Raw genomic sequence first — 24498 nt, forward strand, 5'->3', positions numbered from 1 at the left:
AGTTGGAAGTAGCTGAATGACTGAATAATAAATGTATATTTACAATTACAAATTACAGTTTACATATGAACATATAGTATGCTTCTTTTTTGAATAAGTATATTTATGTTGTCTGCTCACTGATATTCATTCTATATGCTCACTTTATTTTAATGTATATATGATAGATAATGATACAGATATAATGCCCCTTCCAGAATGTCCTTTCTAGGGAAAGACTGTTTATTTATTTGTCTGTTTGTTCATTCATTCATTCATTCATTCATTCATTCATTCATTCATTCATTCATTCATTCATTCATTCATTCTTTTTCCCCACCACAGTCAGGAGACTCTCAGTGGGTCACAATCATCATAATAAAAACATCTACAGTACAATTACAAACTACATAACAATAAAGACTACGTAGTCCCCTAAAATTAAGCCACAAATAAAATCATAAAATGACCAACCCCAAAGCAATAAAAATAGATGGTAACATCTACTGTATTTATCAAAAGCCCTCTTAAACAATCCTGCTTTTAATAATTTTCCTGAAGCCTAACAAGGAGCTGATCAGATTTCAGGGGCAGGGAGTTCAATAGCACTAACAGCATCACATGGAAACAACATAACATCTATAATAACTCTGTCTGAGATACTTTGGAACATATCTTTGGGTGTTACGTATTGATGGTTTGATCTACATTGGGCTAGTTCTATTGTGCAACCACAGCCAAGAAATTCCAACTTGCCCTAGTCCCAGTTGTGTCTGAAAAGAGTCATCCCTGGGTTGTGATCACCCGTACCAAAGGAAAGTCTCAGTCCCAGGCTGAAAAGTAAAGAAAAACATTACCCCCTCTTCTTTCTTCCTTATAGGTGTAAAAGGTCGTGTTTTGAATCAAAAGAAAGAATGCATTGCAGATGTGATAGTGGAAGTTCAAGGAAGAAGGCATATATGTCCTTACAAGACTAATAAAAATGGAGAATATTACCTCCTCCTCCTGCCAGGGGTCTATATTCTTAATGTAAGTACAGGTTATGAACCTTTGGGTTACAAACAACCCCTGGATATGAATGGGCTGCCGGCAGTACTCAAAATGGCAGGTGGCGCTCCCCCCCATGAATTGAAGAACCGCTGAAGCCACACAATGCCTCCACGAGTATCACGAAGGAGTTCGTGTGTTTTAATATACTGTACAGCCTGTTCCAGCACTTCCTGAAGGCATTGGGTGGCTTTGGCAGTTCATTGGCTCAGCGAAGGAGTGCGCCAGCTGTGATTTTACCTCACAAATGCCCCTTTCAGTATGCAAGACATACCCCTTCCGGTATGCAGGACAAGATGGAACGAGAGTACTGTAAGTGCTAATCTTTAATCATGATCTTTTTGGTACGCTACCAAGTATACCTACACACATACACAGATTCTTTCTCTCTCTCTTCAGACTAACTGATGCTAAATACCTGTTCTGGCTTACGTACAAATTCGCTAGTCCGACAGCAATTGGGACAGGAATTTCCATTGCTAAGCGATGCGGTTGTAAAGCTCAATGTCACGTGACTGCATCGCTTAGCAATGGCAATCCCTGCAGTCCCCATTGCTGTCATTAAGTGAGGACTGTGGGTGGTTAAGTGAACACCTCCTCGCAACTTCCTGCCAGCTTTCAACAACTAAAGTCAGTGGGGAAGCCAGCAGGTAGTTGCAAGTCCCAGATACCTTGCAGGCAGGCCAGCAGGCAGCTAAGTGGCTCCTGCTGGGTGGGAGAGGGGGTGAGTGGGTGACCGGGGAGGCACGAGCACAGCAGGGCTTGGGATGGCTGCTACCGAGTGGGAGAGGGTGTACAAGTGGCTGGAGGGGGGGTGTCGGTGGCTGGGGAGGTGTGGCACAAGCTCACAAAGCTCCGGGAGTCAGGGAGACTTATCTGAGCAACTTGCAACCTTCCCTTCTGGTTTCCCCATTGACTTTGCTTCTAGAAAGCTGGCAGAGAAGGTTGCAAATCATGATCATGTAACTGTGGGATGCTGTGTGAGCCAGTTGCCAAACACCCAGATCGCGATCACATGACCGCAGGGGTGCAGAGGCAGCCAGAACTTCAAGGATCGGTCATAACCACCACTCATTCAGCACCACTGTAATTTCAAACAGTCGCTGAATGAGTGGTCATTAACTGAGGACTACCTGTACTCTTATCCAGCTTTGTGAACTATTGTTTCATTACAGATGGCCAAATTATAGAAAATACTTTTGTGTATACATACACAAATGCTTGACTAGCTTTTCCATCTGGTCCCAGCCCCTTGAAATATATTAGTTAATCTGAGGGATTTGGAGTAATTTGTAATTTGTATTTCATATTTATGATAGGGTATGAAATGAGCATTCTGCACATGGAGCAAAGATTCACATTGATATTATGGAACTTCTTATATTCAAATTCCACTCTGAAAATAAAAGTAGTAAACATCTTCATACTGACAGACTGAAAATTGTTTTTCAGGCAACTCTCCCTGGATTTATGTCATTACAACAGGAAGTGGTTTTACCAAATGGTGTAGAAAAATTCAGTGCCTATGAATATGACTTCATTTTCTCCCAGGGGCCTACCAGAACAAAGCGTATTTCATGCCCATTGAAACCACATTATTCAAATAGTGGTAGTAAATTTACCATTACAGTGCTTAGTATTAACGTTCTATTTTTTGTATACATAGTCAGATAAAACCTTGTATTTCTGTTTGCTTTTTGACAACAGTTGTGTGTACTTGACTATAGAAGACCTTAAATTGTACTGAGATAGTATTCTGTGATAATAAAGCCTTTGAATGTAACACTGTATTCTTTCTCAGCCTCTGAGGGTAGGGAAATGATTGTGCACTCAGGTCAAAGTGGTAAAATTATTTACTGTTAATGAAACATCCCCTTCGCCCTTCACTTAAAATAGCATTACTGGCACAACCGGCTTTTATGGGTAAAAGTGAGAAGACAGAAGAGACCAATGGCATGTTCCACCTGGTCAGTCTTTTCTCTTTAATGAAAGTAAATGAATGTAACCACTGTTTGAAGAAATTCCACTTTTTCCATCCCTCTAGGGTATCTGTGTACACATAGAACCTATTTTACCAAGCTGAGCCAATGGGATTATTTTATTAGTACCTATTAAGCATCTATAACAAATGCTATTGGATATGGTGATACAGCATGATGCATTGCCTTTATACTTTTCATTGTCTCTCCTTGGAATTGCATTTTAGAACTCTGCTGTCAAGACAACTCTAGGGAAAATATTTGAATGATGAGCTGTTTTTACATTCCAGGTAGAGAAAAAAGGTGCAGTATCAATGCAGGCAGTTTGGTCCCTGCATTTGTGCAAATAGGGAAACACAATTTCTTTTATGTGTATATATGTTTATACATGTTTATACCATATATATATATATATAGAGAGAGAGAGAGAGAGAGAGTATGCATGCACAAGTGCACGTATACATACATACATATGGCCCTTGCTCATGGTTGCTCTAGACTGGATTACTGCAATTATTGGGGCTGTCCTTGAAGAGTATTCAGAAACTTCAGCTGGTGCAGAATGTGGTAGCTCCTGTTATTTGGCACGTGTGACACCACTGCTCCGTGAACTGCATTGGCTACCAGTTTGCTTCTGGGTGCAATTCATGGTGAGGGTAGTCACCTTTAAAGCTCTTCATGGCTTAGGACCAGGTATAATGTAAGACCTTGGGAGATGGGGCAAAGAGTTGCTGCCTAGGGAACGGTCAGTTAAGAGAGGGCATAGCCTGCAGCTGGGTAGTGGGAGGACCAACAGGCTCAGAACGGACCCTTCCTAGCTTCTCGGGCTATAAAGGAGACAGCAGGAGATTTGTACTTTCAGACTTTCAAGGTTGATGTCAGCTTTCCCAGGTAGACCAGACAGGAAACGACCAGATGAGCTAATTCTAGTTTACTGTAAGGCTACATTAACAGAATCTTGCAAGTCTGAAAGTACAAATCTCCTGCTGTCTCCTTTACAGCCCGAGAAGCTAGGAAGGGTCCCTTCTGAGCCTCTTGCTCTGCTTACTATCCAGCTGCGGGCTATGCCCTCTCTTATCTGACCGTCCCCTAGGCAGCAACTCTTTGCCCCATCTCCCAAGGTCTTTCCCACATACCATTACAACAGGTTACTTACCAAACCATTTCTTCCTGGCTGTTTCTACCTGTCCTACCTGATCCAGCAGGAGAGGTATGCTCCGGGTCCTGTTGCCTAAGGACTGTCAGTTTGTGGGGCCCAGAAGGAGAGCCTTTTCTGCTATGGCACTCACCGTCTGGAACATCACCCCTCCAGAGGTCAGATTGGTCCCAACCTTGCTGGTCTTCCATAAGGCCTTGAAAATTGGTTTTGTGCCTGTGTCTGGTCCCTGGATGTGTCAGAGCCCATCTCCTAGCTGTGTTGATGATTGTTTTATGATTCTGGCCATTTTATTTTTTATATGGTTTATTTAGTTTTTATCTATCTATATTGTAAGCCATCCTGAGTCACATATGTGAAATGGGCAGCAGTATAACTCAATTGTATTTTTTTTATGCCTTCAAGTCAGGGTTGACTCCTGGTGACTGCCTGGATAAGTCCCTGCAGTTTTCTTGGCAAGCTTTCAGAAGTGGTTTGCCATTGCCTCTTTCCCAGGGCTGAGAGAGAATGACTGGCCCAAGGTCACCCAGCTGTTTCATGCCCAAGACACGAGTAGAACTCAGTCACCTGGTTTCTGGCTTGAGGCCTTAACCCAATGCTTCCCAAACTGTTTCCTTCATTACCCAAAATTGCTTATCAGAATGTTATTTTTACCCAATGTAAGTAAAAAACTTTAAATGTCCATGTTGTGATTGGGTAATGGGTTTGTGTGTCGTTACCCAAAGAAAAACCACTTTTACCCAATTCTGGGTAATTTACTGAAGTTCCGGAAGCACTACCTTAACCACTATACCAAACTGGCTCTACAGACTAGCCCTTTTTATTTGATATAAAATCCACCTGGTTCAATGAAATCCTCCATCTATCTACTGCTTCCTTGCAAGTTACTGGGAATATAGAATCTGAACCCACAATCTTTGATAGAGAAAGAAAATTGCTTTCGAACAGGGCATCATGATTTACACTGCTCTTCAGTGTTATTTAATAAACCCTGAGTTGGGAAGAAAATGCATTATTTTATCCCATTCATCTTCTTGTAGTTGTGTTGATGGTTGTAAATAAACTTTTCTAGATGTACCCATAGGGTGTTGGCTATTGATAAACACAGTACCAGAGCTTTGTGTAAATAAATATATTTAATATTCAGTCAGCAAAAAATGCTCACTATATAGAAATAAAAAATATGGGAGTCTGATTTTTTAAACCATCTCTATGAGAAGCAGCAACCCTGTTTTGATTCAAAGGCATTTCAGGTCCAACCAGATCAACTGACAAGCTTTCTGATGGACTGATGCCAAAGACAGCAACCCAGTCCTGATTCCTGATGTGTACCGGTCTATGATGCTCAAGAACAGACTGCTGTCTCCTGTTGTATTGGACAAGTAATATCCTTTCATAGGACACTCAGAAAATGCTACCTGCATGGCGAATTTGCATGACAGCTATTTGATATAGCTGGTGGAGGATTCATTCATATCACTATTTTCAGAGAGAGAAAGGGAAGTGATACTGTAACTCCTGGTCTCCATTTGCAGACATCTGTATCACTTATTTGTTATAGCTTGCTTTTCCTGTAGGAGCTCAAGACAATGTACAAAGCACTCCTTCCACTCCCAACAATCTTGTAAAGTAGGTCAGGCTGAAAATGTGGTTAGCCCAAAGTTGCTCAAGGAATGTCAGCGATTCAGAGTGGACTTCAACTCTAGTCTCTCCAATCTTAGTCCAACAACCTAACCACACACCCCAAAAGTATAACCCTGCCAAATAGCCCCCAAAATACAACCTATTAGTGGAAGGTCTTCTTTTCCAGATCCCATTTTAGAAAATCTATCATGGCTGTAAGTAAATTGATCACCACCTACAATCTTTAGGTTGCAGGGGTAGAGGGAAAGAGCCAACACTACACATTGCTGCCCTTCCCCACTACCAAAGACAGACTGGAAACCAATAACCTATGGCTGCTGTCAACTGAGGAACTATAAAAGGAGAGTAAAATACGAATGGGTCAATGGTCTTATTAAAATATAGAAGATAAGCAAAGGCAAAGATGGACTACCTATCGGAAAAATTTATTGGTAAATGATAATTTGCAATTCATATATTGTACAATAGTATTTGCTTACTCTGAATGTGTTATTGTAATAGGCAAGTGCTTGGAATGCTAACTCTTATTTCAGGGACTTTCAGAAGTACAGTTCTTTTAAAAACCCTTTTAACAAAATTCTTTCCCATAGCATTTGGTCACAGCACAAATTTAAGTAGGTCTTTATAATTTCACCAGAGAAATACAGATATGGCCTGAAGAACACAACTTGAATAGACCTCCAAAACTTCACTGTGACAAAGGTGTAAGATTTCATGCTGGGGATCTTCAGACATTGGGAACAGGTCATAAGCTTGAAGCTCTACATTGTACATAGCTTCTCCTATAGCATTTTGGATCAGCATAGATAGGTAGGTCAGCAGTTTTCAGTTTTAGAATAGAATATATACTTTATTTCCATTTACCCCAAGAGAATAAAAGAATAAGTTCTGAAAATCACAATTTGCATGTCATTATGTATACATGTGCTTACTGTTTGGGCAAATCACAAAAAACAAAATTGGAGAATGTCATGATCACACTATCAATTGCAGTGCAATGTTTAAAAATTTCTGTATTTTAGAAGGTAAGCACATTTCTGTAAACATTCAAAATTGCATACTCTGTTACTCTACATATGGGAACAGTTCTGTTTGTACCGCAGCTAGCAAAAATAAGTTAGCAATATCATTTCAATTGGCTGCCTGCAGACTGGACAAGGCTTGTTCCTTTTCTTCAATTTTTTTGCACATACGAAACATGACATCAGATGTCCTGTCCTTCCATGTACGATGCAACCATTTTTAGGTCGTGTTTGGCATATGACACAAGGCTCTACACTGGAGACAGGCTGTCCAGGTTCCAGTCTTTCTTCTTGGTCTTCAGTGTCTTCTTTCTCAGATTCTTTACAAACTTCTTGGCTACTGTAAAGCATACTGCTAGATGTAGATGGCTGTGAATATGCCTCGCTTTCCTGAGATTCAGGGCTTTGTTCTGCATTTTCTTCTTCTTTATCCTCATTTATTTTCCCTTTCTTACAGTCAGGAACATCAAAGCCCTCCTCGGGATCTAAAGGTGGGGTATTTAGAAGTTTGCACTTCTTGAATATCTCAGCTTTTTTATCAGGGAGCCAATCCTTCCGAAGAGTCCAGCATCTTGGGCAATGGGATGGAAGAGGTGGGTTCATTTCATTGCACTTTGAGCATTTCCAATAATCCTTTGGTAAATTAGACAGAAATAATTTGTGTTAAGGAAAACACTTTTATCAAAATAAAAGATCAACTATGAAGTTCTTTGTGCACATGGTGGGCTGTAAGAAATTCCCAGAAGGGACAATATTTCTAAGACAAACTTATGAACTACCCCTCTGATTATTACAATCCTTACTTGCACAAAATAGACACATGAATTCAAAGCAGGGGCACTATGCAACAGATGTGTTGTCATCTAAAAGAATTTTGAAGAGCTACTCATGTTGGATGTTTTCACAGATATAAATATGTACAGGTAGTCCTTGACTTATGACAATAGGGACCGGAAAATTCGTAATTAAATGGTGTGGTCGTTAAGCGAGGCATCACATGACCGCACCCGATTTCACATTTGTGGTGGCCATTAAGTGAACCATGTGGTCATTAAGTGAATCACACGGTTCCCCATTTATGTTGCTTGTTGGAAGCTGGCTGGGAAAGTCGCAAATGATGATCACGTGACCCTGGGGTGCTGCAACTGTAGTAAATACATTCTGGTTGCCAAGCACCCAGATTCTGATCACGTGACTGCAGGGATGCTACAACGGTCTTAAGTGTGAGGACTGGTTATAAGTCACCTTTCCCAGCACTTTCGTAACTTCAAACGGTCGCTAAAAGAATGGTCATAAGTCAGGAACTACCTGTACAGCCTGTATTTCATCTATATCTACTCCTTCCAACTCTCATGACAGATTGAAGCTTTGCATATAAATAGCAATTGACTGGAAGTGCTAAGTCAGATGCTTTGGCCTCTGGTAAGATGTGAGGTGAATATATTCTGAAAGGCAAAATGTCCTTGGCTGGAACAAAACTTCATGTTACAAGTGTTTCAACTGGCCAGGGCTGCTTAATATATTTTATGGTACAGCTATCTACAGCAGCTTGGTTTCAGGGAAAGAATAATTATGCTTAGAGAAAAGTGATTTAAAATTGATAGAACATTTTCACCAAGATGGTTTCAGAAGAGGAAGATCCCTGCAGGATTTCAGACTTGGCATGATATTTATTATAATGCACTCTGCAGTCAGAGGTACTTGATCTCCTGCAGACTGATTTGGTGATAGACTCAATTCTCATTTAGTTACCTCAATGCAACCACACCAGTTGTTATTTTGGAAATTATTCTCATTTAATGGTTTGGGGAAAGGGGCTGATATACATTCTTTCCTAAGGTGCACTCTTAATATCCCACATGTGACAAAATGATTTTAAAAAAAGATTTATGAAGTATGTTTTTTTTAGTTAGGTTGTTATATTAGTATTTATTAGAGAAAACTATACCACTATAATTGGCACCTGAAAATAGAACATAATCCTCCAATTCATTGAAATAACACTCAATTAAAGCTGAAAACACCATTTTTGAATATCATGTTAGATGCATTTTAACCTCTTATTTGAGTTTTTGTATGTACAGTATGTATGTATGTTTCCAGACACATGGGCCATCCCCTGGAATTTGCAATAAATTAAGGAATATGTCGCAAAATCAAAAGCTGCAATTTGTCTCAAACCAAGAATTTACTTACAGCTAGTGAAATTTCAGGGTCTCCATCAAATGAATCCATATCACTGTCTTCAGTCTGATATATAGTAACTTGATATACCTAATGAAAATGGTTTTTAAATTATCTTAAATTAAAATTCACACAAAATACATGTTTTTATAACTCTAGATTAAAGTTAATTTGTAAAATTTTAGTTCTCTTCCATCAATGATTATCAATTTTACAAGCAATTGTTTTGCTGTCTGAGAAGAAAATGTTGTTGTGGGGAAAATAGGAGGTGTAAGGAGTATTAAGTATGTTCGCCGCCTTGAGTTATTTATAAAAATAATAAAGGCGGGATAAAAATTAAATAATAAAATAATAAAATAAAATTTCTTCTCAATATTTAATGTTAGCAGAATAATTTTAACAATCAATAAAACCTTATTAGCAATTGTCCTTGGGAACAAGAATGAAGTAAGATTTGAAACAGTTACAGCTTCCAACTCTTTCAGAATATTTCCAAAATCAGCTGCCTACTGTACTGAACAATTATTTGTTTTAAAAAGTCAAGGAGATCCATTTCAGAAGATTATGACATTAACTAGGGTATACAAGATAGAATGTCTGGCTTCATACAATGTGTTAAACCACACCAAATAACTCACATTCTAACTTTGCATAATGAGTGAACCCAGCCTTTGTCTGAAGCTTGGGGGGAATAAGCAAACATGGATTTAAGACAGAAAGCTTCACAGGCACTACACAGTCTTCAGTATACTGTTTTGCCACTATTAGTTATTTTTGTATTTCCCAACTTCTTTTACTAATCTTCAAAGTTTCCAGGACTTGTCAGTACACAGCTCTATCAGACACATTTGAAAAGGGGTCACAGACTAATGATAGAATATTTTGCATTGAAAAGTCCTAGGTTTAACATCTGGATTCTTTTTTCAAAACTGAGTAACAGAATATACCATTCAGTGAGTAAGTATTTCCTCCCAGCACCAAACTTTGGTTTATTTCTTCATTCAGACTCCTTTTATATATCAGAGCTTCATGTGGGTCCTTCTGATAACACTGAGTAGTGAAGATAAGCAGAACCTCTGAAAGGTTCTGAATACTTTCTCACAGAAATGTACCTCTAGGTTTTGAGAGACTGATAGCTGACTCACTTGTGTCAACTTTTAAGTGTTCATACAGAAGTTACATTTCTGAAACAACATTCCATCTGATTTTGGCTTAAATATACATACTTCATCATCCTCATCTGTTAGCTCAAACCCTTCTTCGTTAGGACTATAGTCTTCTGAGTAGATAGATTCAACTTCAAACTCTACACTGAACTGATCTGAAACCGAATCCTCATCTAACCAGTCTGAGTTTTCACTTAAACTGGCATGATCCTAGAGAGAGAAAATGTTTGTGATTAGAATAGTAATGAAATTTAAAAGCTGAGGTCCCTAAAACTGTATGCATTTAATACATATATGGAATGAAAAGAGTATCTGAAATAATGGAAACAAAACTATGTTGATAGGGAACTAACTTCTAGTAAAATTCTAAGCAAGCAGGTAATTATATTTACTTTCCAATCGTGGTAGCTGCCACACTGAAGAGATAAAATGTATATTTCTTGAACAATAAGAGCGTTGTTATGGGAAAAATATTTTTCTTTCTTAAAAAATAGGCTACCTGCATAATTAAAAGTTAAACACACATCTTTTTAAAGGAAGAACATTCTTGATTAACAGTTTCAAAATGGCATGAACTGAACTGAGTAAGAGACAAACTGTGTTTAAGCAACAATGATTATACGGCATCAGCTGTCATACAGTGTTAAAGAATTGTCCTACCCTGGTTGTGTGTGGAATGTTTAGCATTTTAGCAGGTCTCACCTGCTGTGCTACACAAATCTTCGAAGAAATTGTTTTGTCAGCATTATAATAACAATATTTTACTGTGTTACCCTGCAGCTTGTACAGGCCAGTTCTGATATTACGAATACTGCATTGCTGATTTACTATTGCATTATACTGATGCTTTGTCAAACCATGTATGTTGTGGAAAATGATAGTTCAGCCAGAACTGCTATTAACCACCCTGCAAATTCAAAATCTTATTTTTAATTCCTCTATTTTAAATACCTAATTTAACAAAGCACTGGCTTATTTAAGCAGAATTTAAGCCATTATTTTGCAAAATCTGTAATGTGACTGCATTTACAGAGAAAGGCTCCAGATGTATTAATGTAATACTAAGTAAGAATACATTGCGATTAAAATAGGTCAAGCCCCTAAGAGAGGGAGTGCGCAAATGGAGGCTGGAAGGACACAGACATAAGTTTCATTACATATGAAGGGTGCAGGTGGAAAAAACACAACATCCTGAAATATGCAACTCAGGCTGCTCACAACAAACTTCTCAGTGGTAATTCCATCCTACAAATTATGTAAATTCATCCACAAAAAGAGAGTTCAAACTATGAAAGCTACTAGTCACAGTATACACATATCAAAATGACTATCTTTTTGGAGGGTGTATTCCTATGCAACAGAACTGGGGTTTGAATATAAGAGTGTAATAAGTATCAAAGGGGAAAAATTTCCTATTGCATCCAGTACTATACATGAGAGCTAATTGTTTCAAGTACTTGCCTAAGAGGCCTTCCAGCTACTCACTGCGTGAAAAAATTGCCCAGTGATCTACTGCCTTCAGAATACAGATGTTTAATTTAATACTCTCCTATTTTTGATGGAAAGGCTCTACAGATAACAAATTAGAATATTACTGAGAAGCTTTGGCTAGTTTTCTTCTTTTTGACATGTCAGGTTAGTGCCTACATGGTAGTACTTTCTCATACTATCCCTTACTTGCAGTGGTACAGATTTAACACAGTAAGTTTCTTGTTTAGAAACTCAAACTAGTATTTACTTACTGGACTTGGTGGAGAATCTATTGAACTGCTGCTGTTGCTTCGTTCACAATGTACTAAACACCATTTAAGACTTTCATCAAATGTAAGGGAAATACTGTCTGATTTGTGCCTTTTTCTTTGTCTTTCATAATTCATATCTTCTGAAGCACTTTCTTCTGTTGGAAAAAAAATCTCTTAAGCAAATTACCAAGTTTGTATAAGTAATCTCAGATTTTGTGTTAGAAAAGAGTTGAATGAAGAAACTCTCTTTGCCATGCAAATCCCAAACTTCAGAAAGTTTAGGTGATGGTTATGTCTTATATCTCTCATTATGAGTACTGAATCTTCTTTCCATGTTCTGAAGGGAAATCACCAGGTGCTACTTAAAATGTTAGCATAAAGTGGTAGCAGCTCACTAAGGCATCTATTGACATCCCTATGTAAAAAATGTAATATATTTTCAACGCAATTCCCAAATCATAATGGGAAATTGTTCATAGGATTGCTATCTTAAAAAGAAGCAGTCCTAAATATTTTTAAAATTAGGCACTATTTTACAAAGATTAAAAAAAATCAAGCTTTCACTTGACAGTAGTAATGGTATAGCAATGACTTTATAAAATTTGTATTATCTCACTATGTTTTTAACTAGATTTAAATTAAAACGCTTCTATATTGTAGTGCAATTTGCTTTTCACTAAAACAATTAGAACAGTATGAAGTAATCTGATCTATTGATATAAGGATGAATGATAGCCTGGATACAGTAGAATGAATAAAGCTGTCTGCATCCCACTTAGCTGTATTTCTACATCTTGCTGTATTAGACAGACAAATTAAACTCCCAGTGTTAGATTTGAGGCCAAAGAGTATGATAAATCAGATCTCAGTCAGAGGTCAGCCAACAAATAAACAATTCTACTTCCACACAACATATACAATTGTATTACTAGTCAATAATTAACTTTGAATATTCAAATGACTATAAGTACTGAAACACTGCAACAAACACTATATACACATTTATGTACCTGTTTCACTGTATGTTCTTCTTCGGGAAGTAGTTGCTTCATTTGCTCCTTGTATTGTTTCCTGCTTAATAAAATAACTATTTTATTAAAGTTCATTTGCTTCTTGTAAAGTTTCCTGTTTAATAAAGTAACTATTACAGATTTACAACTGAAAGAGCAGAGAGGAATATACCATGTAATATAAATTACCTTTAGAATGTTTCCATTTTCTAGCTGGCATCTGGACTGATTCATAGCTGTGTTAACATTATTAGAGTCTTCAAAAGAAATACATATTGGAAGTCACCAAAGAGGGACAGCAGGAAGTTCAGATATACATTTAAAAAATAAGCTAATAATTTGCAGTTGCGTAAGTATGAATTGCTTAAAATTCAGAAATACATGCTGGACAATGCAGTTAGAATAGGATTAAATAAACTTTTATATAAATTACATTTCAGGGCATATTCTCTTTTCAAAATTTTAAGCATGCAACAATTCAGTGGATTTTTTATTTGCGCTTTCAGAAAGAGCAAAGTAATTCTTATTGCACAATTTAACTTTAAAAATTCTCAAAAGCCCTCTGTCCATCAATTGTAAGTGCAAGCTTATTAAAGCAATCAACTTACCTTGCTGGCTGGCTGTTACCAGGTTTTTGGAAATCATCAAATATAATTGCCTTTTAAAAGATAAAGCAAGATCGTAGCGTTAGACATAAAGAATAGTGAACAAAGCAATGCTGAAAAAAGTTTGGATGTATTCAGGAGCTTCTGGGAAAGAAATGGTGAACTGAAAACAGCTCTGCTAAAAGTGGAACCAATGACTGAAGTGGAATGAAGAACAAGACAGCAGTCTCCAGCATGTTTAGAGCTCTGGGAGATGAGGGAATAGCTATCTTGCTCAACCCGTGGTTGGTGCCTTTAAGGACACAGGGTTCACATACTTCCTTTTCTAATCACTTTCAGAAATTGCTTGTTAACTGCTTTTCAGCTATTAGGAACCTTTGGATCGACAAGTTTTACAGCACCGGCTGAGTTTCTTTCAATCCTTAGCGAAAGAAGTTTTAAACGCAAGTTTAAGGACTTAATTTTTTTTTCCTGGAAGAAACAGCAAACAGGTAATTAAGACTTTGATTTTACAGTAAACTCCCATAATGGGAGAGTGACAGAGGAGATGATTCTCTTTTGCATGCCAGAAAGGAAAGCCTGGTCAGTGAGGGCATATTCAAGAAGGGTTCTCTGTCTTAACTGGACAGGCTTGTAATGGGACAGGTGGTCCCTGTGTTAGGCTCTAAGCCAGTGTTTCTCAACCATGGCAACTTTAAGATGTGTGGACTTTGACTCCCAGAATTTTCCAGCCAGGGGAATTTAAAGTTGCCAAACTTGAGAAACACTACTCTAAGCCATTCAGAAATCAGTACAGATCTTCCAGTATACAAGTAGGTATCATATGATCTCCCCCACCCCCATTTTATGCCTTTGAATCAGTTTTGACTCCTGGCAGCTGCCTGGACAAGTCCCTGCAGTTTTCTTGGCAACATTTTGGGAAGTAGTTTGCCTTTGCCTTGTTCCTAGGGCTGAGAGAATGTGATTAGCCCAAAGTTGCCCAGCTGGCTTTGTGCCTAAAGTAGGACTAGAACTAGGCAGAATTAGAACTCAGTCTCCCTTTACTTTGATATCATTACTTACACCAATTAAGAGCCTAGCTGACACATTTTAACCATCTGTCCACCTTTGAACCTAGAAGAGTTTGTTGCAACAGCATATTTTGTTGTTTTTCAAGCCTGGATTCTAAATAGCCATATTAAAGCTTCTTCCAGATCCAGATTGTGTAAAGTTAGTATAGCCAGTGTGATATAGTGGTTAAAGTGTTGGGTTATCACTTGGGATCCAGATTCTAGTCTACCTTCAGCCTTGGCCCAAAGTCATCCAGGGTTTCCAAGGCTAAAAGGTGACTAGAAGCTGGATCTTCAGTGCCAACCCAGCACCTTAACCACTGTATCACACTGGCTATAGTACATTAAAAAATCTGGATCTGGAAGACACTCTTATCCCCCACTCCCAATAATCTGTTGTGAGCTCTCAGAGAAGGATATAAATGCAATAAATAAATATGCCAAAATCTGGATGCTTTTCTTGTAGATAGCATTTTCACATTACAGTATACTTATTACAGCTACTAAGGATAGACAATACAGAAATATAAAAGGTTAGATTTCTACATAAAAAATGAATTAACTATAATCATATAGACAATCTAAACTGACATACGTCTGGCACATAAACTCATGCCAACAAAGCTATAGCACAGCATTTAAGACCAAGCTACAAGATTTTTTTACCTGTGTTCTTTTATAGAAAAACTCTGTACTCCAAACAGTTCGCCCAGAAGGTCATTTGCACAGTGGACAATATGCTGTTGCTTTTCATCATACAGACGTTTAGACATAATATATTGACCAATATAGAACAAAATCTACAACAGCAAACATTAAACAATTTTATAACACAAGATTTAAAAAGTAGAATTTGTACTGTATTTACTACAGACTGTTCACAGAATCATTACATCTCTTAAACTGAAAGCTAGTTTCCAACGCTGGATCACATCCCAGCACGGGCATGAAAAGAGAACCTAGGATATGGACATTATATAAATGTCTCAGTTATAATACTATTCTGGGGCCCTTCTGAAATTAGAAATATTCACTGAATGTGGAAAATAAACCTTTGAAAATTGGTAAGTCAGGAAAACAGAATATGGATCTTGCCTTTGCCTTCATATATAAGGCTAAGATAAAATCACAACCCACCATCTCAGCTGTGCAGTATTGTTCACTCTTCAGTTATGTTACTGTAATTCCAAATGTTGTTCAGTGTAAACACCTAATCCATTTTCACTTCCTATGTTGACTGCAATGAATATATTTACCTCCTTCATGGTAAAAGTATCCTTTTCTGCACCAGCAAACTGTAAAAGTTTCATAAGCAGTGGCTTGGGCTTAATCTGAAAATATAAAGATGTAATTTGTTTAGTTGTGTTCTTGTTCAAAATATGGGAAGTGTTTCAAAAACTAACCTAGCTCTAAAGTTTTTAATATGCTCAACAGTAGCAAATGTTTGTGAGATCAACTGCAAAAAAGGTTCTCATGGTTGTATCTAAAAGCAGAAGGAAAAAAAGCACAATTTTCTAGGATATATTTCTATCATTCCCCAAGATTAAAAATCTTGCCCAAATAACAGAGAATTTTATTTTATTTAAAATCTGCTTTCTTACCATGAGATCAGCTGAAATTGGTTCTTCACATATTTTTATAAATATAAATTATGCACATAAGACAGCACAATAACATAACCAAACTAAGTAACAGAACAGCATTAAACATGTGAAATGAAAAACATACAAAGGCCTTGACAACCAACTGTATCTTATTCTGATGCCTAAAGGAATGTTGGGGCTTGGCAGATTCTACATGATGCCACTGCTTGAAAATGCTTTCTAGGCAGTTGATCAATGCAAACAGAATAGCTCCTTATGCACACATTCCACATTTTTACAAAAATGACTGAGGAGACCTAAGGTCTAGTTTTCCCTTAAAACTTTCAGCCAGCCACTCTTCAACCCTGAACTGGGAAGTTGAAAACATCCTTCAACCAACCCACTGGTAAATAGGTTTGCACAATATTCTTAAGCCAAAGGTAAATTACACTTTACCACAAAATGGGTACCCACTCATAGTTAGCATCTTCAGCCTTGAGCCTGTCTCAAAATGAGGATAAAATTATTCTCTAGGGATCTTCACTTTGCCTCAAAAATGTCTTACAGTCTCAAACACAGAATAATATCTAAATATTGCAATTCTATCCTAGCAGTCTTTCAAGCCATTCAAGTGACAGGCACTACCCCCCTTGTGCCGGAGAAATTTATCCTGAGAAATCTGACTAGTCTAAAATTCCCAGCACACTTGTGGCTTTTCCCCTTGGGCTTTGGCTCCACGATAACAATCATCTCAGGCATAGTTACACAGAAGTAAGCTCTTTCAGTCCAATGGAATTTATTCCCAAACAATTTTTTTTTTAATCTGTTCAATCTTGTCCAATTTTCAGAGACTGCCTGGACAAGTCCCTGAAGTTTTCTTGGCAAGGTTTTTCAGAAGTGGTTTGCCATTGCCTCCTTCCTAGGGCTGAGAGAGAGTGACTGGCCCAAGATCTCCCAGCTGGCTTTGTGCCTAACGCGGCACTAGAACTCAGTCTCCTGATTTCCAGCCTGATGCCTTTACCACTACACCAAACTGACTCTCCCCCAAGCAAATTAATATAAGCTAATGTTAGATTTTTTCTGAATTTCTAGACAGAGAGATTGCAAAGGATTCTGAACAATGAAGTAGGTCAGACTTCTCCAATTTTAAAAGGAACCTATTGGGCCCTTTTTAAAAAAAAATAAATTAAAATTTTTTTTAAAATGTAAAAAATTAAATTTAAAAAAAATTAAAAAATGTAAAAAATTATATTTAAAAATTCCCACGTTGGCTAAATCCACCTGTCATTTGCTCACCTGTGGCTTAGGATGTTGATAGAACCACATCACTGTGGTTCCTAAACCATGGTTTAAAGTTTAAAATGTGTGAGCCACCCAACTTGCTTAACCATGTTTCTTCCTCAAATTACGTTTACCGAACCTTTGTCCTAGCATGGTGCACATACACACAGAGTAGCTTTTTACACTAACAAGCCGCCCTTGCCCCTCCAATTAACGCTATCGCCATGGGCGCTCAAGAGCGGGGACTCGCGATCCTGGAAAACACAATCGCTTCGGAAGCGCCTCGGCATCGCCCCGCATACTGACCAGCGCTTCTTGATCCAAGCGGCCAATGGCAGCTGTGCCAGCCGCGGGCTGGTCGGTCCCAGAAGCCATTTTAGTATTGCACATTTGCCTGCTAGGGAGGAAAGAAAAGCCAAGTAAGCTGAGGCGGTGCATTAGGCGACAGGAGAGCAAAACCCAAAGAAGCGCCTTGATCTCCTTACCGTGAGGGGAACCGCAGCTACGAGAGTCGCAACTCCAAACGCCACGCAACTGCCTGCCCGGAACCTCCCAAGGGCAGAGTATAAATAGCGGCGCCCGCGAGTTCGTTTACGGGCATGCCTGGACTTCACTCTTCCAAAAAGAGCGGCCCGGCATGTCCGAGCATGACTCGAGAGAGAAGCTGAGTCAACAACGGGGGGGGGAATGGAGAGAAGTCGCCGCCGTCACCGCCGCCCGTCTTCGCCTTTTCCCAACGATCTCTCCAAGCTGAACGCGACCCCCTGGGATCCTAGGAAACCCCTCTTTCCGCCCAACTCCCGAGGCGCTCCCCGACTCCCTCACTTGCGTTCGTTCCCCCTCGCCCGGCTCCATACGCGCCTCTTCCTCCGTTTAGCGAAAGCAGGCCGCTTCCGCCCGAAAGCGGAGGCCAAATTTCACGGCGCGCGTCGCCATTTCGAACCCAAGCGCTTGAAGCTTCCTTTTCTCCGCGGCGGCAGGAACCCCTTCCTGGCCGCAGTTGCGCGAGGAGCCTGCGTGGCGCCCCCACCCGGGCCTGCTGACGCTCGCGCCGTCTCCCGACTTCCCCCAGCCGAACGCGAGCAACCGGCCTTGCACGGAGGGGGTCCTTTTTTCTTTAGGGGGCCTGCCCCGCGATATGGTTCAACGTGCATCTTTAAAACAGATAAGCGTAGGGGATCATCTGCTGCTGTAGACTTCCTGCATTGCATTGTATTCAGTGAGTTTAATTTTAAATAACTGCACAAGGTTTATAGCAAGACAGCCATCCTATCAGCCTGTTTGTTTTTGTATAGAACTCAGTTTGGCTTCGGTTACTTTTGGGTCGACACACGAACATAAAATCTGATGCATGTTTACTCGAAGTCTTTTTTCCACAACCTGAAAGAGATATTTATATTGACATTGCTGTGTTGGTCTAAATATACAGCATGTGAAAGAGCAGCTCAAAGGAACATGCCCTGACATGTGCTGTAGTAGATTTATGCTTCTAACTTCACTCAGCCTTTGAAAGATAAAGTCCAGCCTCCCTCTAGTGAAGCTCAGCTCCAGTTGGCTACGTAGACACATCCTTGCTGTTTACTTAACAACTGTAGTGCAATGGTTTGCCATTGCCATCTTCCTAGGTTAGTTTACAGCCCTGAGAATTCCTGGTGGCCTCTCATCCAGGTTGAAGTCCACCCTCAGCCACAGCAGCTCACTGGATGACTTACGGCCTGTCATTCTCTCAGCCCAACCTACTTCACTGCAGTATTGTTGTGGAGATCAACAAGAGGAAGGAGGGTTGTGTATGTTGCCTTGAGCATCTGAACAAAAGGGAAATCTGTCTGGGGTGATGACCCCACTAAACAGCAGACAGCTTTGCACTTTTCATGCTATCGCAGCTTACATTTGTCTTCTCAAATAGGCAGCAATGCTTACTCTCCCTGTGTGATCTTGAACCTCTCAATAGTGAAATTCAGTACCGTAGTATAAAGGAGATGTACAATTTTATCCTTGATATGTTGGAACTGTATTCTTTAGGTGTACGCCAGTGTTTCTTAAAGTGTGGTCTGAGGATTCCTGGGGGTCCCCCAAGACCCTCTCAAGGGTTTGTGAAATCAAAACTATTTGCCAGATATTGAAGATATTTGCAAAAATTCAAAACAATGTCACTGTTCTCATTTTTTGTTTTTAAAAATATAGGAAATATAAAATATAATTAAAATGTAAAGTATAATTAAAATATAAAATATAATTAAAATATAGGATTTTTTTCATTAAAATATTTATGCTAATATCTAATGGGTTTAATATTTTTATTAATATTAATATTATAATTTGGATGGAGAGGCAGGCAAAGATTCTGAATCTGTATAATGTTTTGAAGGAAGATCCTCCTAGTTTAAATTCAGAAGCCTGTGCAAACTGGGCAGCCAGTAACCTTGAACTCCAAGGACTAATTATGAGTTCCTTAGGTGGATCAATGTTGGTGCAGATCCAGCAGAGAGAAACTACAAAAGGAATGATGGAGGAATTGTTTAAACTCTTTGGGGAAGGAGGAGATTCCCAAGTTGTTAATTTGGTGAGAGAGTTATCCAACGTAAAGCTGCAACCAGATGCAGATACTGATAAACATATTTCCAGAGTACAGTCATTATTGAACAAGTTTGCTAGTAATGATGTGATTTTGGATAATAGAATTCAGGTTGGATTTTTATTAGGATCTCTCCCCCAGAATTATTGAAGCTTTGCTGCAAGTTACAGAGGGTCAACACAACCTCTCTCAGATTTAATTCAACAATTAAAGTCTGAGCATAGCAGGCAGGCCTTCTATAGAAATTCAAAACAGACCCATCATGAGGCAGGCTATTTTTCAAAGCCTCAGGGCAAAGATGGTGGTCAGAAGCAGACAAATGATTCAAAGACAAACCCATCAAGTGTCATTTTTGTGGGAAGAGTGGGCACTTAAAGAAAAACTGCTGGGCCAGAAAGGCAGATCAGAAAACCAACAGAGAAAAGGTTCCAGAAACAACTCTTGTTGCATTTTCAGCAATTAATAAAAGTTGCCCTTCTTTTATTATAAACAGTGGTTGCAGTACGCATGTGATTAATGATCCAGATTTCTGTATTGAATTGAACCCAAGTTCAAAGGAAGAAATCGGTTTGGCTGATGGAAGAACAATCCCAGTAGAAGGGGAGGGGTGTGCCCTCCTAAGGTGTGGAACCACCCAGAGAAATATAATTGCAACTAATGTTTCGTATGTTCCAGGACTGAAAACGAACCTGATTAGCACATCTGCCCTCATGAAAAAGGGCCATACCCTTCTATTTAAAGATGACAAATGCAAAATAATGGATCAAAAAGATGTCTTTTTAACAGGATTCCTAGATCAAGGTTTGATTTTTCTCAATTGTGAGAGGCCAGACATGGCATGCGTGGCTAGTCACCAAGGAAAAGAGAACAACAGCGCCATCCTGTGGCACGATTTGAACACAGAGATTTAAATGCAATTCTTCAGATGAAGAAAAACAAGCAATTTGGAAATCAAGGATGCAAGGTGCAAAACCTGCATACAGGGAAAGGCCACTAGGGCTGCAATTCCAAAACAAAGCACCAGGTGCTCCAAACAGCCCCTGGAGCTAATTCACACTGACCTGTGTAGGCCAATTCAAGCATCTGTTATGGGTAACAAATATTTATTAACTATGATAGATGATTCCTCTAGGTACTGTGTGTCTTATCTGCTAAAGGAGAAGTCAGAGACCATTGACAAGCTACAGCAGTATGTGGCAAGGATGGAGAAGAGATTTGGAAGGAAACCCCAAACTCTAAGGTCAGATAATGGGGGCGAATTCACAAGCAATAAAATGCAGACGTATCTCAAAGAGCAGGGCATAAGACACGAGCAAACCATAGTTTACACGCCTGAACAAAATGGTGCTGCAGAGAGGAAAAACAGATCAATCATGGACATGGTCAGGTGCATGCTCATGGAGGCTCACCTACCCAGGAAATATTGGGGGGAAGCAGTGATGACAGCTACCTACCTACAAAATAGACTACCAACAAAAGCAACAGATAAAACACTATTTGAACTGTGGCATGGTAGGCAACCAAGTGTGAAGCACTTGTGGGTGTTTGGATGCAAGGCATACATCCACATTCCAAAAGAGAGAACCAAATTAGATTCTAGAGCAAAAGAAGGAATCTTATTGGGATACCACTGGGAAGCAAGGGATACAGAGTCTTAGATTCTAAGACTGGGTCAATTCACACTTGCAGAGTGGTGCATTTTGATGAAACAGCCAAATAAAAGGCCTCTAAGCAATAGCACTGCAGAAGGGGGAGGTGATGGTGACTTGTTCAAAGAACCTTACCCAGTGTTTCCAGATGCAGCGAGCAGGCAAGCCCAGAGAGAGGACATTGAGATGGAGGCTCCGCCTGAGGCAGATGATGAGGAACAGAAGGGGCAGATGCAGTATCATCCAGTAACCAAAGCTTGGATATCAGTGGGTAATGCACTGATGTCAGCCCAGGACAAGTACCCATAGAGGCACAGGCATCTCTACATAGAAAGCCAGTTTGGTTTAGTGGTTGAAGGCACTGAATGAGAAACCAGGAGACTGCGAGTTTTAGTCCTATGTTAGGTGTGAAGCCAGCTGGATGGCTTTGGGCCAGTCACTCTTTTTCAGCCTCAGGAAGAAGGCAAGGGCAAACCACTTCTGAAAAATGTTGCCAAAAAAGATTGCATGGAATTGTGCAGGCAACTGTCAGGAGTCAAGACTGAAAGCATGCACACGCATGCATGCACACACACAATTTACTAAAAGAAAAATAATACTTCTGAAAATGGATCAGTTTTTCAATTTGAGTAGGGCATTCTAGATATAACATAATCTACCTTCCTCTTTTCAAGGACATAGGTGCAACCATAGTGATTAAAATCAGAGCCTAGATGAATAAGCTATATTTAGTTAAAATATTCCTTTTTTTTTGTTAGAGAAAATTTTGTCATGAAGTTATTTTAAACAATGCTTGGGATTTTTAAAGAGGTTTTACTAGTTCAGGGAGAATTTCAAGTTAGGGCATTAAATTACCTTGTTTCTTGGTTATAAGGCAAGAGATTATAGCTTGTGAAAGAAGTCATAAGACCTTGACAAACTATCATCACAACAATGTGACTATAGCATTTCAAAATTTCCTGACTTTATCCCCAGTAAACTAATGTAACTTTAGCAAGAACACCTTGTGAAAACAAACAATATATCAAAATGAGAATAATGAATTCAAGATCAAGAAACAGGGAAGTACTATACCCTGCATATCTGAAATTACTTTTACTCTGTATTTATTTGAGTTGCATTTTTAATCTGCGAAACGTAGAGGAATTTAATTAAAATTGTATCAATTATTAATATTTCGTTGCTCATCTGAATCAATTTGGCCTTGATATTTTTTATAGGTGTTCCAGATGTTACAAGTAATTTTACTGACCACTAGGATGTTGAGACCATTATCTTATATGAAAATAGTTGTGGTTTTCCTTACAATAGCTTTCAGTGGGGATCCAGTTCCCTTAATACCAGCACCACACTGAGGTTTTTCTCCTGTGTAGTCAAGAAATACCTCTTTGAAACCACTCACAATCCGTTGCTCCGGGGTGCCATCCTTTCACTACCCAGGACCTACCTCTACTCCTTCAGGTTCTAATAGCCACTCCATCTGAACTCATCATGCAGGTCCAAATTAATATTTTCACATGGAAGATGGCATTCCTTATAGCTTTAACCTCCATAAAGGGGGAGGAAGGAAACAGTTTACTGTTAGGGGACATTTATGAATGTTCAGATCGGGTAGTCTTCAGGAGAAACAGAGCTTCGTACCCAAGGTAAACTCGACCATTCACAGATTGAATTACTGGATTTCTACCTAAATCAATCCCACATCATAGAGCATACTTGATATAAAGTAGACATCCATTGGGCTTTCAGGGCATATCTAAAACCATGCTAGCTTCCATCATTGGATACCCTGTTTACCTTCTATATACCTGTGAGTACAGGGAAAAAGTGTCCTGTGATTAGTTGTTGGGCCAGGTCTGACATACTCTACCAGTGGCAAGCAGATCTCTACAGGGATCACTGTCAATTCAGTAAGGAGGGGGGGGGGGTGGGATTTGACAGGTATAGGTGGTGCTCCTATCTGAAACTACAGGACAGTAACTTGGGCTCAGAGAGGGTGGGACCAAAACGTGGAGCTTTCATTTTTGTTTTTCAAGTGTCCGGAAAGTTAAGGGGCAAAATGGGTGTGTTAAGCCTCTGTAAAGCTTAAGGCACATTTTATCCTTAAGAACCCTAAGAATTCTAAAAAAATTGAGCTCCCTCCCACTGAAGATTGGCTCTTAGCATTCTACACAAAACCTATCAAAGGCTTTCCTAGACAGAGTACACCTGGGATGAAATGATAGATTGCTGTTTTGTAGAATATAAGGAAAGGGTTAAGCGGACATTTGTATGGAAGGCAAGCAAAAAGATCCTGAGTAAATGACAATATATTACCCTTCCTTCAATGTTTAAGGTATTATACCAATAGGAAACTGAAATAAGATAGTATCAGTATAAGAACGTTTAAGTTTACATTTTGGGGCAGCGTTTCTTAACCTTGGCAATGCTGGCTGGGGAATTCTGGGAGTTGAAGTCCACACATCTTAAAGTTGCAAGGTTGAGAAACACTGTTTTGGTGTGATGGAAATGAGACTTTAAAATGTATCTCCCAAATAAGCACAAAATAAATGATGTAATTTCTGACCAAAATCCCTTCATGTAAATGCACTACCTCTTCCATCGAAATTAATAAAAGGTTTTACTTCTGAAGGAGAGGTAAGCAACTGGTGACTTTCAGATATACTTCTAGTAGCCTTAGCCAGTAGGGGCAATGGCAAAAGATTGTAATCCAACTCCCTATTGAAATACGTGTAGTGAGTGAAGCTGAGTCCACACAGTGGCAGGCTGGAGGTCTTAAGCCTCTTCTCCTAGAAACTGAGTTTTCACACCCTGCTCCCACTTCTGC

The 24498-nt window shown here is 39.2% G+C and overlaps 2 protein-coding genes across 5 annotated transcripts in view; one reads left to right on the forward strand and one right to left on the reverse strand.

Annotated features, from left to right (window-relative positions):
• CPM (carboxypeptidase M) overlaps window positions 1–2750 on the forward strand; it is a 50191-nt gene extending 47441 nt beyond the window's left edge. Inside the window, 2 exon segments of the mRNA XM_063308611.1 lie at window positions 860–1008; window positions 2479–2750. Coding sequence (XP_063164681.1) covers window positions 860–1008; window positions 2479–2700 — 371 coding nt within the window. The 3' untranslated portion in view covers window positions 2701–2750.
• Window positions 2751–6627: 3877 nt separating this feature from the next.
• Window positions 6628–18446, reverse strand: MDM2 (MDM2 proto-oncogene). 4 transcript variants are annotated; one of them, XM_063309175.1, is made up of 11 exons: window positions 18309–18446; window positions 17754–17841; window positions 15840–15914; window positions 15250–15383; window positions 13538–13587; window positions 13119–13186; window positions 12930–12990; window positions 11920–12074; window positions 10238–10387; window positions 9024–9101; window positions 6628–7460 (listed from the first exon to the last, which is right to left on the reverse strand). In XM_063309175.1, the coding sequence occupies exons 2-11, from the start codon at window positions 17835–17837 to the stop codon at window positions 6909–6911; spliced, it is 1407 nt and encodes a 468-aa protein (XP_063165245.1). In that variant the 5' UTR covers window positions 17838–17841; window positions 18309–18446; the 3' UTR covers window positions 6628–6908. The 4 variants fall into 4 exon arrangements, with proteins under 4 accessions (XP_063165245.1, XP_063165244.1, XP_063165247.1 ...); XM_063309174.1 differs by having other exon boundaries at window positions 17754–17844; XM_063309177.1 differs by lacking the exon at window positions 18309–18446 and adding an exon at window positions 17933–18111.
• Between the last annotated feature and the right edge of the window lie 6052 nt (window positions 18447–24498).

The sequence above is a fragment of the Candoia aspera genome, chromosome 7 (assembly GCF_035149785.1).
Source record: "Candoia aspera isolate rCanAsp1 chromosome 7, rCanAsp1.hap2, whole genome shotgun sequence".
NCBI classification, from domain to species: Eukaryota; Metazoa; Chordata; class Lepidosauria; order Squamata; family Boidae; genus Candoia; species Candoia aspera.

Coding starts and splice junctions, on each gene's coding strand:
- MDM2 (XM_063309175.1), bottom strand. CDS start 17,837: ATGTGCAATACTAAAATGGCTTCTGGGACCGACCAGCCCGCGGCTGGC. Junction 15,915..17,753: donor GCTTGGATCAAGAAGCGCTG/GTCAGTATGCGG, acceptor TTATATTTTCAG/ATTAAGCCCAAGCCACTGCT. Junction 10,388..11,919: donor TAGATTCTCCACCAAGTCCA/GTAAGTAAATAC, acceptor TTCTCTCTCTAG/GATCATGCCAGTTTAAGTGA.